Source organism: Heterodontus francisci, chromosome 28 (assembly GCF_036365525.1).
Source record: "Heterodontus francisci isolate sHetFra1 chromosome 28, sHetFra1.hap1, whole genome shotgun sequence".
Lineage (NCBI taxonomy): Eukaryota > Metazoa > Chordata > Chondrichthyes > Heterodontiformes > Heterodontidae > Heterodontus > Heterodontus francisci.
The window spans coordinates 23019036-23036695 of record NC_090398.1 but is presented as its reverse complement, the minus strand read 5'-3'; the positions used below and the strand labels follow the sequence as shown (position 1 = coordinate 23036695).

At 44.9% G+C, this 17660-nt stretch overlaps 1 protein-coding gene across 3 annotated transcripts in view; it reads left to right on the top strand.

Annotated features, from left to right (window-relative positions):
• Positions 1-17660, top strand: part of LOC137385133 (NACHT, LRR and PYD domains-containing protein 3-like) — an 89359-nt gene that overhangs the window by 56509 nt on the left and 15190 nt on the right. For all 3 annotated transcript variants that reach the window (XM_068059958.1, XM_068059957.1, XM_068059959.1), the window contains 3 exons: positions 122-1859; positions 15315-15401; positions 17297-17467. In XM_068059958.1, coding sequence (XP_067916059.1) covers positions 122-1859; positions 15315-15401; positions 17297-17467 — 1996 coding nt within the window. The remainder of the gene's footprint in view (positions 1-121; positions 1860-15314; positions 15402-17296; positions 17468-17660) is intronic.

Genomic DNA, 17660 nt, shown 5'->3' with positions numbered 1-17660 from the left:
CCAATATGCATCTCTATTGAAACTGTGAATTAAATATGTCTATTCATTGAAATATAATGAGAAATTATTTATGTAAACACAACTAACATTGAAAACCACTTTCTGACTGTTCTAATTGAAGATGTTCAACAGAAACACAAGGAAACACTCCGGGTACAAACTGAAACACTGAGAGTGAACACTATCCTAATAAAGGAGAAGGTTAAGATTTTCCAGCTGGTTGATCGATACGCTGAGCTAACGATCATTTCTACTGTTCGAGACCGGACACTTGTAGAACATGAACTGCTGGTAAGAGGCCGAGACCATGAAGAGTGGAGAGAGAAACATCTCCGGAAAGAACTGGAGAAAATCCAAACTGATCAGTTATTCCAGAGCAGTTTTTCCCACAGAAAACACAAATCTGGGAGTTCAGCAGCAGTGAGTGGAGTCCCGGGGATGGGAAAAACAACAATGGTACAAAAGATTGTTTATGACTGGGCCACTGGGAAAATATACCCAAACTTTCAATTTGTTTTCAGTTTTAAATTCCGGGATTTGAACACGATTAACTGCAGAATAAACCTGAGGAATCTGGTACTGAAGCAGTATCCTTACTTTGGGAATGCCCTGGGAGAGCTCTGGAAGAATCCAGAGGGATTGCTGTTTATATTTGATGGTTTGGATGAATTCAAGGACACGATCGATTTTGGTGATGATCGGAGAAATACAGAACCTCAGTACATATGCACAGATCCCGAATGCTGGTGTGAAGTGTCTGACATTGTGTACAGTTTAATACAACACAAGCTGCTCCCAGGATGTTCAGTGTTAGTGACCAGTCGTCCCACTGCATTACATTTATTGGAAAAGGCTGAGATCAGTGTCTGGGCTGAAATCCTGGGATTTGTTGGTGATGAACGGAAGGAATATTTCAACAAGTTTTTTGAAGATCAGACGGTGGCAGCAGCTGTTTTCAAACACGTGGAGGAGAACGAGATCCTGTACACCATGTGCTACAACCCTTCCTACTGCTGGATCCTCTGTCTGTCACTGGGTTCCTTCTTTACACAAAGAGACAGGAAACAGCAGCAAGTTCCCAAGACCATCACCCAGCTATATTCCTACTATATTTACAACATTCTGAAAAACCATAGCCAAGAGATTGAAAACCCCCGTGATGTGTTACTGAAGATCGGTGAGATGGCCTTCACAGGAGTCTCCAGGAAGAAGGTTGTGTTTAGAGATGGAGATTTGATCGAGTACAATCTGCAACCTTCCCAGTTCCTGGCTGGATTCCTGATGGAACTTTTGGAGAGAGATGATTCTGTCCAGAGTGTGGTTTACACATTCCCGCACCTCACCATCCAAGAGTTTGTAGCTGCACTCGCACAATTCCTGACTGCAGATCCTGGGAACATCCGGAATCTCCTCAGCAGCGCTCACAGCAAGGAAGATGGGAGATTTGAGATATTTCTGCGTTTTGTTGCTGGTCTCTCCTCCCCACAGGCAGCTCGACCCCTGGAAGAGTTTCTGGGTCGATTTCCTCATCAAACAACCTGCCGAGTGATTGACTGGGTGAAGGAGAAGGTTAAAGGAGAGATTAGAAACACAAGGAGTGAAACTGGTAAAAGGAACCTCCTGAACACATTGCACTACCTGTTTGAGTGTCAGAATAAAGCACTGGTTCAGGACACAGTGGGATCTGTGGAAATACTTACATTTAGTGAATTGCGACTGACCCCAATTGACTGTGCCGTCTTGTCTCACGTTAGTGGTCTCTGTGATACCATAAAAAACCTTGATCTGTATTGCTGCAACATTCAGTTTGAAGGACTCCAGCGGCTGGGACCCGTACTGCACAAATGCCAGGAGTTGAGGTAACTGTTTATTTGTCTCGAACTGTTGGGTGAATTGGAGAACAGTCACAGATTGTGTTGTTGCTCCGTAATGAAGGGAAAGAAACAGTTGTTAAACCAGAGAGAAACAAATTCAACATAACGATGACAAATAATAAGAGGATTGTTTAGTTTTACCATCAGGACTGGAAAATCTAAAATGGATCCTTGTGAACCATTAGGGATTTTACAATCTGTATGGAATCAGTAAATACAGGTCACTGAAAGGGTCTGATAATTTAATTACAATAAATCATCATTAATAAGGCTGGACAGCAGAATGTAAATATAAAATATAAACCAGCAGAACAGAAAATTAATGTCAAATATTTTCCACATCCACCATTTTAACTAGAAACAGGACAGAAAACTGAGTTTAAATAATTAACATTAGATATTTAATCCAATCCCATGCAGGATGTGTATGTCGAAGGAGACGTTTCCTGGATTGGGAGTATTGGGGAAATAGGAATTATTGTAGCTGTAAATGTTTAGAATAATTCACAGTCCTGAACATTGCTGATAAAAAGGCTCCAATCTAACATGTTGTGGGGTATGAACCCCGGAGTACAGACACACACCGGTCAGTGGTGGAGCCTCACAGCAGCAGCTCCTGGGAAAAACCTGGAGCCTGAAACCGGGAATTTCCCATAATCCATCCCCTTGTGTGAAGCCTCAATCCGGGATGAACTTCCAAACATTCCCCAGAAATTGTCAGATCAGTTACACTTGAAATAAATTTAGCGCCAGTTTTATGGGGAATAACGTGAGAGACTCCCCTTCCCTGTAAAATAGGAGCACAGACACATTTAAAACTTACAATGGGACAGAATCAATTCTCCTTGTTATATAAAATCCTGGGAGAATGGATTTTACAGCAGCAGTTAGCACCATTTCACAATATAACTCACCCCAGGTATTATACAGATTGATATACTGTACAGAGTAAAAAGTACAGGAAATCACCATTTTATCATTTAATTCATGGGAAATCACCCCATTCCCATAAAATCCAGGATTTAAGAAGTGACAGAAATGAGACCATTTTGACGAGGCTGGTCACTAATCTCCAGGAGGGTAATTCTGATCATCAGGTAATGAGACCAGACTGAGGGACAGTTAAAGACTTCACACAGACAGTACAGTGTTACATAGGATATACAGCACAGAAACAGGCCATTGTGTCCAACCTGTCGATACAGGCATTTATGCTGCACTCGAGCCTCCTCCCGTTTTTCCTCATCTAATTGTATCAGCATAACTCTCTATTGTCTTCTCTCTCATGATTATCTAGCCTCCCCTTCAATGTACATAAACTATTCACCTCAAACACCTACTGTGGTAGCGGGTTCCACATTCTCATTAGAGACTCATTATGCCACAGAAGGAAGCCATTCGACCCATTGAGTCCATGCCAGCTCTCTGTATAGCAATTCAGTCAGGCCTATTCCTCCTGCTAGTTTATTTCCCTCAAGTATGTTTTGATTTCCCTTTTCACTTCCTCAACCCTCATAGTCAACGAGTTCCAAGTCATTACTACTCACTGTGGAAAGTAAAGTTCTTCCTCACAAACCCCCTGTATCTCTTGATCAAAATCTGAAATTTGTACCTTCAGCTAATGTGAACAGATTTTCTTTGTCTATCTTATCAATACCTGTTATAATCTTATACACCTCTGTCAGAACTCCTCTCAACCTTCTTTGCTCCGAGGAGATAATAACAATAAGTTGCCAAATCAAAGGTTATTGCAGAAATTAAAAGCTCACGGTGTAGAGGGTAACATATTGGCATGGGTCGAAGATTGGCTAACTAACAGGAAACAGAGAGTAGGCATAAATAGGTCATTTTCTGGTCGGCAAAATGTAATGACTGGTTTGTCACAGGGATCAGTGCTGGGGCCTCTACATTTTTCAATTTATATAAATGACTTAGATGAAGAGACCAAAGGTATGGTTATCAAATTTGCTGATGACACAAAAATAGATAAGAAAGTCAGTTGTGAAGTGTACATAAGGAGGCTACAAAGGGATATAGATAGGTTACGTGAGTGGGCAAAGATCAGAACCAGCCTTTCCAGTACATCCTGTCTATCAATTTTCACCCCATCCATTGCCACTACCATCTCCGCCTGAACTGGTATTTTGTCAGATTCCACTTCCTTAGTAAACACTGATACAAAGTACTCATTTTGTGTTCCAAAGAACAGTACAGTACAGGAACAGGCCATTCGGCCCTCCAAGCCTGCGCCGATCTTAATGCCAGCCTAAACTAAAACCTTCTGCACTTCCGGGGTCCGTATCCCTCTATTCCCATCCAATTCATGTATTTGTCAAGATGCCTCTTAAACGTCGCTATCGTATCTGCTTCCACCACATCCCCTTGCAGCAAGTTCCAGGCAATCATCACCCTCTGTGTAAAAACATGCCTCGCACATGACCTCTAAACTTTGCCCCTCGCACCTTAAACCTATGTCTCCTAGTAACTGACTCTTCCACCCTGGGAGAAATCTTCTGACTTTCCACTCTGTCCATGCCACTCATAACTTTGTAAACCTCTATCATGTCGCCCCTCCACCTCCGTCGTTCCAGTGAAAACAATCTGAGTTAATCCAACCTCTCCTCATAGCTAATACCCTTCAGACCAGGCAACATCCTGGTAAACCTCTTCTGTACCCTCTCCAAAGCGTCCTCATCCTTCTGGTAGTGTGGCGACCAGAATTGCACGCAATATTCCAAGTGCGGCCTAACGAAGGCTCTGTACAGCTGCAGCATGACTTGCCAATTTTTATACTCTATGCCCCGACCGATGAAGGCAAGAATGCCGTGTGCCTTCTTGGCTACCTTATCCACCTGCATTGCCACTTTCAGTGACCTGTGGACCTGCACGCCCAGATCTCTCTGCCTGTCAATACTCCTAATGGTTCTGCCATTTACTGTATACTTCCCCCTGTATCAGATCTTCCAAATTGCATTACCTCACATTTGTCCAGATTAAACTCCATCTGCCATTTCTCCGCCCAAATCTCCAACCGATCTATATCCTGCTGCATCCTCTGACAATCCTCATCACTATCCGCAACTGGACCAACCTTTGTGTCGTCCGCAAACTTACTAATCAGACCAGCTACATTTTCCTCCAAATCATTTATATATATTACAAACAGCAAAGGTCCCAGCACTGATCCCTGCGGAACACCACTAGTCACAGCACTCCATTCAGAAAAGCACCCTTCCATTGCTACCCTCTGTCTTCTATGACCAAGCCAGTTCTGTATCCATCTTGCCAGCTCACCTCTGATCCCGTGTGACTTCACCTTTTGTACCAGTCTGCCATGAGGGGTCTTGTCAAAGGCTTTACTGAAGTCCATATAGATAACATCCACTGCCTTTCCTTCATCAATCATCTTTGTCACTTCCTCAAAAAACTCGATCAAATTAGTGAGACACGACCTCCACTTCACAATACCATGCTGTCTCTCGGTAATAAGTTCATTGGTTTCAAATGGGAGTAAATCCTGTCCCGAAGAATCCTCTCCAATAATTTCCCCACCACTGACGTAAGGCTCACCGGCCTGTAATTTCCTGGATTATCCTTGCTCCCCTTCTTAAACAAAGGAACAACGTTGGCTATTCTCCAATCCTCTGGGACATTACGTGTAGCCAATGAGGATACAAAGATTTCTGTCAAGGCCCCAGCAATTTCTTCCCTTGCCTCCCGCAGTATTCTGGGGTAGATCCCATCAGGCCCTGGGGCTTATCTACCTTAATGTTTTTCAAGGCTCCCAACGCCTCCTCCTCTTTGAGTAACGACATGAGTCAGACTATCTACACTCCCTTCCCTAGACTCACCATCCACCAAGTCCTTCTCTATGGTGAATACTGATGCAAAGTACTCATTTAGTACCTCGCCCATTTCCTCTGGCTCCACGCATATATTCCCTCCGCTGTCCTTGAGTGGGCCAACTCTTCCCCTGGCTACCCTCTTGCTCTTTATATATGTATAAAAAGCCTTGGGATTCTCCTCAATCCTGTTTGCCAATGACTTTTCATGACCACTTTTAGCCCTCCTGACTCCTTGCTTAAGTTCCTTCCTACTTTCTTTGTCTTCCTCAAGGGCTTTGTCTGTTCCCAGCCTTCTAGCCCTTATGAATGCTTTCTTTTTCTTTTCGACTAGTCTCACAATATCCCTTGTTATCCAAGGTTCCCGAAACTTGCCAAACTTATCCTTCTTCCTCACAGCAACATGCCGGTCCTGGATTCTAATCAACTGACATTTAAAGGACTTCCATATGTCAGATGTTGATGAACCCTCAAACAGCCGCCCCCAATCTAAATTCTTCAGTTCCTGCCTAATATTGTTTTAATTAGCCTTCCCCCAATTTAGCACCTTTACCCGAGGACTACTCTTATCCTTATCCACAAGTACCTTAAAACTTACAGAATTATGGTCACTGTTCCCGAAATGCTCCCCCACTGAAACCTTGACCACCTGGCCGGGCTCATTTCCCAATACCAGGTCCAGTACGGCCCCATCCCTAGTTGGACTATCTACATATTGTTTCAAGAAGCCCTCCTGGATGCTCCTTACAAATTCTGCCCCATCCAAGCTCTAGCACAAAGTGAGTCCCAATCAATATAGGGGAAGTTAAAATCACCCACCACTACAACCCTGTTACCTTTACATCTTTCCAAAATCTATCCACATATCTGCTCCTCTATCTCCCGCTGGCTGTTGGAAGGCGTGTTGTAAACCCCCAACATCGTGACTGCACCCTTCCTAATCCTGAGCTCTACCCAAATTGCCTCGCTGCATGACCCTTCCGAGGTGTCCTCCCGCAGTACAGCTGTGATATTCTCCTTAACAAGTAATGCAACTCCCCCACCCCTTTTACATCCCCCTCTATCCCGCCTGAAGCTCTGAATCCCGGAACATTTAGCTGCCAGTCCTGTCCTTCCCTCAACCAAGTCTCTGTAATAGCAACAACATTATAGTTCCAAGTACTAATCCAAGCTCTAAATTCATCTGCCTTACCTGTTATACTTCTCGCATTGAAACAAATGCACTTCAGACCACCAGTCCCGCTGTGCTCAGCTACATCTCCCTGCCTGCTCTTCCTCTTAGTCTTACTAGCCTTATTTACTAGTTCCCCCTCAGTTATTTCACCTGCTGACCTACTGCTCTGGTTCCCACTCCCCTGCCACACTAGTTTAAACCCTCCTGAGTGACACTAGCAAACCTCACAGCCAGGATATGTGTGCCCCTCCAGTTTAGATGCAACCCGTCCTTCTTGTACAGATCCCACCTGTCCCGGAAGAGATCCCAATGATCCAGATATCTGAAACCCTCCCTCCTACACCAGCTGTTCAGCCACGTGTTTAGCTGCACTATCTTCCTATTTCTAGCCTCACTGGCACGTGGCACAGGGAGTGATCCCGAGATTACCACTCTCGAGGTCCTGTTTTTTAACTTTCTACCTAACTCCCTGAACTCCCCCTGCAGGACCTCATCACTCTTTGTTAGTACTGATGTGTACCACAACCTCTGGTTGTTCACCCTCCTCCTTCAGAATGTTCCCTGTCCATTCAGAGACATCCTCGACCCTGGCACCAGGGAGGTAGCATACCTTCCTGGAGTCTCTTTCACATCCACAGAAGCGCCTATATGTGCCCCTGACTATAGAGTCCCCTATAACTATTGCTCTTCTGTGCTTTGCCCCTCCCTGCTGAACAACAGTGCCAGCCGTGGTGCCACTGCTGTGGCCGCTGCTGCTGTTTTCCCCTGATAGGCCATCCACCCCAACAGTATCCAAAACGGTATACTTGTTAGAGAAGGGGACAGCCACAGGGGATTCCTGCGCTGACTGCCTGCCCCTTCTAGCGGTCACCGATCTATCTGCCTGCACCTTGGGTGTAACCACATCTCTAAAACTCCTGTCTATGATGCTTTCCGCTACCTGCATGCTCCTAAGTGCATCCAATTGCTCCTCCAACCGATCCATGCAGTCTGTGAGGAGCTGCAACTGGGTACACTTCCTGCAGATGTAGTCGTCCGGAACGCTGGAAGCGTCATGGGCCTCCCACATCTCACAGGTGAAGTACTTTACCCCTCTAACTGACATTTCTAGCACTAATTAATAAATTAATTTAAAATAAATACTTATTAAATCCTTACTAAATTAAGTTACAATTAACTATATGGTCCTTTGCGCTAGATTTCTACTATAAATATGAAATGCTAAATACAGTAATCTCCTCCCTCCGGTTTAGTAACTCCTCTACTTATTAATTAATTATTTAATTAGGGGTTTAATCAATTTTAATCAATGTTTTATTTTCAAATTCAGTACAGATTCCCTACCAGCCAATCAGGTCACAGCTTTCCTGTGACGTCACTTTTTCCAGTTTATTTTTAGTTTTTTCCAGGTTTTTTTTCACCCGAGGTAAGTTTTTTCTATACTTACCGGTCCGGAACTCTGCCCTCCGAGTCTTCTCCCTGGATGTATGCCGCGAATCCCCGAGGTAAGGTTTTTATACCACCCTCTTTGACCCGAATATGCCCCACCCGACATCTTACTACCCCCTTAAGCCCTTAAGGTGATTGGTAGAAGGATTAGAGGGCACATGAGGGGAAACTTTTTCACCCAGAGGGTGGTGGTGTCTGGAATTCACTGCCAGGAATGGTGGTGGAGGCAGAAACTCTCAATGCTTTGAAAAGGACATGTACCGAGTGTGCTGTAACCTGCGTGGCTGTGGACCAGGTGCTGGAAGGTGGGATTAGTTTGGGTGGATAGCTTGTTTGGCAAGCACGGACACGATGGGCTGAATGGCCTCCTTCTGAGCAGTACTTTTTTCTATGTTTCTTACCATTTACATGCCGTTAGAAGATTTTTGGGTTCCCTTTCACGTTAACTGCCATTCCTTTCTCAGATTCTCTCTTTGCCAGTCTGATGCTCTTTGCTCTTCACTTCCCCCCTCAACTTATTGAGCTGAATTTTAAGACTTGCCACTGCTCCTGGCAGCCGGTGGAAAATGCGGGCCAGGTACATCAGAGCTGCCGCAAACTTGCATGGCAGCTCAGTTAAATAGACAGCATGGCCCTCTTCCCCCCGCACAATGTGGAGTGGGCGGGCTGTCCGACGCCAGCAATGGTGACAGATGCCTGTGCGCAGGCGCTGGTGCCATTTTTACAGGGAAGCCAGTTCTGCCGCCAATTTGAATATTTAACGAAGTATCCCCGCCCTTAAATTAACCAAATAAAATTGTAACGCCCCTTTCCCACTCCCAATAAAAATTACATTAAATATTTGCCCTTTCCCCCCACAAAACACTTACCTTTGAACTGTGACCTTTGCACCCCCCCAGACTGTACAAAGTGTAAAGTTCCCCTTCCAACAATACCCTATACTGATGATGATCATTTGACCCCATCCCCCCATCACCGACCCCCCACACTAAAATTCTTAATTCCCTGCCACCCCGCACCAGTGTCATGCCTGCTTTTCCCAGGCGGGGAAGTGAAGGTGCAGGAGTGCTGGCCACCACACTGAAGATTGTGGCGGACCTGGAAGATTCAGGAGGATCAGGCCGGGCCCTCCTGGCGTCGGGCTCCGTGATGAGCCTCTGCCAGAAGCATCTTCTGGGCCCCGCGTCATGGAGCCTGACATCAGGCGCTCGGTAAAATCCAGCCCATTGTGTTTGGCCTGGTTTGCTCTTGAAGAACACACCTGACATGCATCATACACCCTTGTTTTTGTTCCGTCAAATTCTCTATCTCCCTCATTATCCAAGGAGCCCTGGCTTTGGTTCCCCTACCTTTCCAGCTTGTTGGAATGTACTTAGCCCACACCTGAAATATCTCCTCCTTAAAGATCACCCATTGTTCCATTACCGTTTTTCCTCTGAGTCTTTGGTTCCATTTTGCCCTGGCTAGATCCTCTCTCATCACATTGAACTTGTCCATCTTTCACTACTTTAGATTGTTCCTTGTTCTTCTCCATGACTAATCTAAAACCTATGAAACAATGATCACTCTTCCCCAAGTATTGCCCCACAGATACTTGGTCCACTTCATTCCTCAGCACCAGATCCACCAATGCCTCCTTCCTAGTTGGACTGAGAACATACTGGTCAAGGAAGTTCACCTGAAAACATTTCAGAAATTCCTAACCACTCCTTTCCCTTTACTCTAACATTATCCCAATCGATATTTGGGTAATTAAAGTTCTTACACATTTCTGTGATTTCCCTGCAGATTTGCTCCTTTATTTCTCTCTGTCACTATTCCAAAGCCTGTAGATTACCCCCAGTCATGTGATCACATCCTTTCTTTTGGCCACAGTAGCCAAATGTATTATATTCTTGCTCCCTGAAGATCATTCTCTCTTTCCAACACTACAATGTCTTCCCTAATCAGTACTGCCACACATCTCCCTTTTCTCCTTCACTATCTTTTCTGAACACTTTGGATCCGTGAATATTAAGTGCCCTGTCCTCACCATTTTAAGCCACGTTTCTCATATTTCCACGACATTATATTCCCACACAGGTGTTAGTGCTTGTAGCTCATCAACTTCATTCACCACACTTTACATTTCTAAACATGCATTCTGAACCTGTATTCCCTGTAGTCCTTCGTCAGCTCCTATTTAATATGGTACGACTTCCTTCTCTAATACTGTCTAACACTCTCGCTACTTTAATCACCTGATTCTACTCTTTTCTACTTCTATGTGGCGTTGCCTGTGCCCCTACCAATTTAGTTTAAAGCCTCTCCAACTGCACTAGTGAACGTCCCCACAAGGACATTGGTCCCAGTCCTGCTGAGGTGCAACCCGTCACTTTTTAATAGTGTCCCTCCGCGACACCCTGGTCCACTCCTCCATTACCCCCACCACCTCATCCCCGTCCCAGGGCACCTTCTCCTGCAATCGCAGGAGGTGTAATACCTGCCCATTTACCTCCCCTCTCCTCACTATCCCAGGCCCCAAACACTCCTTTCAGGTGAAGCAACGATTTACTTGTACTTCTTTCAATGTAGTATACTGTATTCGCTGCTCACAGTGTGGTCTCCTCTACATTGGGGAGACCAAGCGCAGACTGGGTGACCGCTTTGCGGAACATCTCCGCTCAGTCCGCAAGCAGGACCCTGAGCTTCCGGTTGCTTGCCATTTCAACACTCCCCCCTGCTCTCATGCTCACATCTCTGTCCTGGGATTGCTGCAGTGTTCCAGTGAACATCAACGCAAGCTCGAGGAACAGCTTCTCATCTACTGATTAGGCACACTACAGCCTGCCGGACTGAACATTGAGTTCAATAATTTCCGAGCATGACAGCCCCCCATTTTACTTTCATTTTCAGTTATTTTTTCTTCCTTTTTTTTACATTCTTTTTTACATTTTTTACTATCTTTTTTTGCATTTATTTCATTTCATCTTAGTTTGTTCAGTTTGCTTACCCACTGCTTTTTTCAGGTTTTTTTTCAGGTTTGCACTTGCTGCTGTTCAATATTCAGTGTATTCACACCTAATCTGTACTAATGCTTTGTCTTTCAACACACCATTAACATATTGTTTGCCTTTGCTCCGTGACCTTTTGGTCAGCTATGTGGCCTGGTCCAATCTGCACCTTCTCCTTTGTTATCTCTTTCCCCACCCCCACCTCACTTGCTTATAATCTGTGACTTTTCTAATATTTGTCAGTTCCGAAGAAGGGTCACTGACCCGAAACGTTAACTCTGCTTCTCTTTCCACAGATGCTGCCAGACCTGCTAAGTGATTCCAGCATTTCTTGTTTTTGTTTCAGATTTCCAGCATCCGCAGTATCTTGCTTTTACTTTTTAATAGATGTCTCCTGCCCCAGATCCCAATATCCCAATAATCTGAAGCCCTCTTGCATCATGTCTCAAGCCACACATTGATCCTCCCTATCTTCCTGTTTCTACTCTCACTGGTGTGTGGCACTGGGAGTAATCCAGAGATTCCTACCTTTGATGTTCTACTTTTTAACTTCCTCCCTAGCTCCTGAAAATCAGACTGTAGGACCTCAATACCTGCCCTCTCTATGTCATTGGTACCGATGTATACCCCGTTCGCACAGCAGAATGTTCTCCATGATGTCCTTTACCCTAGCACCAGGGAGGTAACACATCATGCAGGACTGACCAATCTGAATTCACTGTTTGATTTGTGGGTGACTATCTTATATTGATGGCCTCTAGTTTTGCTTTTCCCCACAAGTGGAACCATTCTCTCTGTGTCTCCTCTATCGAAACCTTTCATACTTCTAAACACCTCTATTAGGTCACCCCTCAGCCTGCTCTTGGTTTAGAAAATAGAGACCAGCCTGTTCATTCCCTCCGGATCGGTATTCCCTACATTTCTGGTATCATCCTTGTAAATATTTTTCACCCTCTCCAGTGCCTCCATATCTTTTTTATGATATGATGAACAGAATTGTATGCAGTATTCCAGGTGTGGTCCAACCAGGGTTTGACACAAGTTTAGCATAACTTCTATACTTTTCAATTCTACCCCCTAGGAATAAACCTTAGTGCTTGGTTGACTGTTAACCTGTGTAACTACTTTTAGTGATTTGTGTATTTGTACTCCCAGATCCCTTACCTCCTCTGTCCCATTTAGATTCTTATTTTGTAAGTAATATGTAACCTCTTTACTTTTCTTTCCAAGATGTAATACCTCACATTTATCTATGTTGATATTAATTTGTCAATTACATGTCCATTCTGCAAGTTTGTGAATATCTTCATGTAATTTGTTGCTATCCTCCTCAGATTAACTATCCCCCCAACCCCAAGTTTGGTGCCATCTGAAGATTTAGAAATTGTGTTTTTGATTCCAAAGTCTAAATCATTAATATAAATTGTAAAACAGTGATCCCAGCACTGATCCTTGTGGAACACCACTTTCCACCTTCTGCCATTCTGAGTAACTACTCTTTATCCCACAACCTGCTTTCTGTTTTGAAGCCAGCTGGCTGTCCATTCTGCTTGTTCCCTGATCCTGCAATCTCTGACCTTATTCATTAGTCTGTTCTGTGGTACTTTATCGAAGACTTTTTGAAAATCGGGATAAATTGCATCTACTGCATTAGCATTGTCTACTTTCTCTGTCACCTCTTCAAAAAATTCAACAAGGTTGCTTAAGCAAGACTTTCACTTCAAATCAATGCTGACTATTCATTATTATATCTTTGGTTTCTCGATATTCTTCTATTCCCACCTTTAATCGGGATTCCATTATTTTTCTTACCACTGATGTTAAGCCAACTGGTCTATAGTTCCCTGTACATGTTCTATCTCCTTTCTTAAATATAGGTATAATGTTAGCTATCAGCCAGTCTTCTGGCACTCTACTTCTTCTTCTTTGGCCTTCTTGTCTTGAGAGACAATGGGTAAGCGCCTGGAGGTGGTCAGTGGTTTGTGAAGCAGCGCCTGGAGTGGCTACAAAGGCCAATTCTAGAGTGACAGACTCTTCCACAGGTGCTGCAAATAAAATTGGTTGTCGAGGCTGTTACACAGTTGGCTCTCCCCTTGCGCTTCTGTCTTTGTTCCTGCCAACTGCTAAGTCTCTTCGACTCGCCACACTTTAGCCCCGCCTTTATGGCTGCCCGCCAGCTCTGGTGATCACTGGCAACTGACTCCCACAACTTGTGATCAATGTCACAGGACTTCATGTCGCGTTTGCAGATGCCTTTAAAGAGGAGACATGGACGGCCGGTGGGTCTGATACCAGTGGCGAGCTCGCTTTACAGTGTGTTCTTGGGGATCCTGCCATCTTCCATGCAGCTCACATGGCCAAGCCATCTCAAGCGCCGCTGGCTCAGTAGGGTGTCTAAGCTGGGGATGTTGGCCACCTCGAGGATTTCTGTGTTGGAGATACGGCCCTGCCACCTGATGTCAAGGATATTCCGGAGGCAGCGAAGATAGAATGAAATGAAACATCACTCTTGGCTGACATACGTTGTCCAGGCCTCGCTAACGTCGAGCAAGGTACTGAGGACACAGGCTTGATACACTCGGACTTTTGTGTTCCATGTCAGTGCGCCATTTTCCCACACTCTCTTGGCCAGTCTGGACGTAGCAGTGGAAGCCTTTCCCATGCGCTTGTTGATTTCTGCATCGAGAGACAGGTTGCTGGTGATAGTTGAGCCTCAGTAGGCGAACTCTTGAACCACTTCCAGAGCATGGTCGCCGATATTTATGGATGGGGCATTTCTGATGTCCTGCCCCATGATGTTCGTTTTCTTGAGACTGATGGTTAGGCCAAATTCGTTGCAGCCAGCCAGTTTGTCCCTTGAGGTCCTGCTTTTTAATTTAGCTCTGAACACCTGATATTCCCTCAGCAGGATCTCCTCCCGGTTCCCACATATGTTGTTTGTTCTGACACCGACAACGACAACTGGATTATTGCCTCCTCTTCCAAATTGCTCTCCTGCCACCATAAGATATCCCTTACCCTGGCACCTTGTAGACAACGCACCCGACAGGATTCTCATTCATGGCTGCAGAGGACACTATCCATCCCTCTAATTATAGAAACCCTTATCACTACCACATTCTATTCTGCTCTTTCCCTCTTGGACAGTCTTCTGAGCCACAGTACCTTGGTCTACATTGTGACTGTCCTCCCCACAGTCTTTCTCCTTGTCCTCACAGGTAACAAGTACATGGTACCTTTTGGACAAGACCTGTGTTTGAGGGACCTCCTTCTCAATCTCTCCTCAGTCCTCACCATGCTGCTCCCTAATGGTTACACCCTCTTCTTGAACCTGTGATTTTCTCTGAGCTGTGACTGTGTTCTGGATAAAACTGTGAAGAAATTCCTCCCCCTCCCTTATGTTTGGGAATGTCTCTAACTCACATTCCAGCCCATTGACTCTGAGCTGGAATGACTGAAGACGGAGACATTTCCTGCTGGTGTGGGAATGTGGGACAGTCTCACTATCCACAAACTCCCACATCCTACAGTCCCAACACGTAGCCTGCCCTGTCATCTCTAGTCTTTTATCATTAATTTGCTTATTGATAACCTGAATAAATGTAATTAGGTCTTTTAAAACAATTAATAAATGTATTAAATTAATTAGATACATCAATTAATTAACAAAGTAATAGATTTATTTCCCCAAGTAATACTTTATCCAAACGCTGTCACTCAGAGAGACAAAAACACACTGTAATACTCACCAACCAATCATCTACCTTCTGTCCTGTTACTTCCCTCTTTGATGTTTATTGACAGCTCCTGAATATATGAGGAGTTCTACAGTGTGAGATTCATTGTCAGTGATGGGAAAATCTGGTTGTTAATTTCCTCAAGTCTTTTTCAGTGTTTCCTGTAACATTCAACAGAAAGTGAATTGTATCAGGTCCAGGGTTTGATTCAGTTTGTTTCTCACTCTCTGTCTGTTTGTGTTTAGACTGGGTCGCAATAATCTGGGAGATTCAGGAGTGAAACTACTGTCTGAGGCTCTGAGGAACCCGGCCTGTAAAATACAGAAACTGGGGTAAGTACCAGACTGTGTGAGATTGCATTGATAATAACTGGGCAGCTGACACTGTATATTATTAATATCTTCTTCATCTGTCTTTGGCCTCCTTGTCTTGAGAGACAATGGATAAGCACCTGGAGGTGATCAGTGGTTTGTGGAGCAGCGCCTGGAGTGGCTAGAAAGGCCAATTCTAGAGTGGCAGACTCTTCCACAGGTGCTGCAGATAAAATTGGTTGACAGGGCTGTTACGCAGTTGGCTCTCCCCTTGCACTTCTGACTTTTTTCCTGCCAACTGCTAAGTCTGTTCGACTCGCCACAATTTAGCCCCACCTTTATGGCTGCCCGCCAGCTCTGGCGATCACTGGCAACTGACTCCCACGACTTGTGATCGATGTCACAGGACTTCAAGTCGCGTTTGCAGACGTCTTTAAAGTGGAGACATGGACGGCCGGTGCGTCTGATACCTGTGGCGAGCTCGCTGTACAATGTGTCCTTGGGGATTCTGCCATCTTCCATGCGGCTCACATGGCCAAGCCATCTCAAGCGCCGCTGACTCAGTCGGGTGCATAAGCTGGGGATGTTGGCCGCCTCGAGGACTTCTGTGTTGGAGATACGGTCCTGCTACCTGATACCAAGTATTCTCCGGAGGCAGTGAAGATAGAATGAATTGAGACGTCGCTCTTGGCTGACATACGTTGTCCAGGCCTCGCTGCCATCGAGCAAGGTACTGAGGACACAGCCGTGATACACTCGGACTTTTGTATTCCGTGTCAGTGCGCCATTTTCCCACACTCTCTTGGCCAGTCTGGACATAGCAGAGGAAGCCTTTCCCATGCGCTTGTTGACTTCTGCATCGAGAGACAGGTTACTGGTGATAGTTGAGCCGAGGTAGGTGAACTCTTGAACCACTTCCAGAGGGTGGTTGCCGATATTGATGGATGGAGCATTTCTGACGTCCTGTCCCATGATGTTCGTTTTCTTGAAACTGATGGTTAAGCCAAATTCGTTGCAGGCAGCTGCAAACCTATTGATGAGACTCTGCAGACACTCTTCAGTGTGAGATGTTAATGCAGCATCGTCAGCAAAGAGGAGTTCCCTGATGAGGACTTTCCTTACTTTGGTCTTCGCTCTTAGACGGGCAAGGTTGAACAACCTGCTCCCTGATCTTGTGTGGAGGAAAATTTCGTCTTCTGAAGACTTGAACGCGTGTGAGAGCAGCAGGGAGAAGAAAATCCCAAACAGTGTAAGTGCGAGAACGCAGCCCTCTTTCACGCCACTCAGGATAGGAAAGCGGTCTGATGAGGCGCCGCAATGCTGAATTGTGCCTTTCACATTGTCATGGAATGAGGTGATGATATTTCGTGGCTTCGGTGGACATCTGATCTTTTCTAGTAGTCTAAAGAGATCACGTCTGCTGACGAGGTCAAAGGCTTTGGTGAGATCAATGAACGCAACGTAGAGGGGCATCTGTTGTTCACGGCATTTCTCCTGTAGCTGACGAAGGGAGAACAGCAGGTCAATGGTTGATATCCCTGCTCAAAAGCTGCACTGTGCCTCACGGTCGATGCGCTCAGCCAGCTTCTGGAGCCTGTCTAAAGCGACTCGAGCGAAGACTTTCCCCACTCTGCTGAGCAGGGAGATTCCACGCTAGTTGTTGCAGCCACCGCGGTCACCTTTGTTTTTATAGAGAGTGATGATATTGGCTTCGCGCATGTCCTGTGGTACTGCTCCCTCGTCCCAGTACAGGCAATTAATATCAGTAATCGCATTATTAATAAACACTGTACATTATCAGTTTCAGCAATCGTGTTATTGCTAAGCACTGCTATTACTAGTGTCAGTAATTGGTGTTATAAATACACAATGCGGATTTACTCTGATTCCTGTTACTTTTCCATCTTTGATTCCAGGCTGGAAAAAAACAATCACTCAGATTCTCGTGTCGAGGATCTCGCCTCTGCTCTCAGTGCAAACCGGTCACTGACGGATCTGAACCTGAGTTATAATAAACTGGGAGATTCAGGAGTGAAACTACTGTCTGCAGGTTTGAGGAACCCAGAATGTAAAATACAGAAACTGTGGTAAGTGCTAATTGTATATTAATTATGTTTAATTGTATTCAGATGGTGGGCATTAACCCAGACTGTAAAATACAGACACTGGAGTAAGTACCAGACTGTGAGAGATTGTGTTTATAATAACTGGATGTCTAACACTGGACATTATTATTAGTATCAATAATAGTGTCATCAATAAACGTTATTATGAGTATCA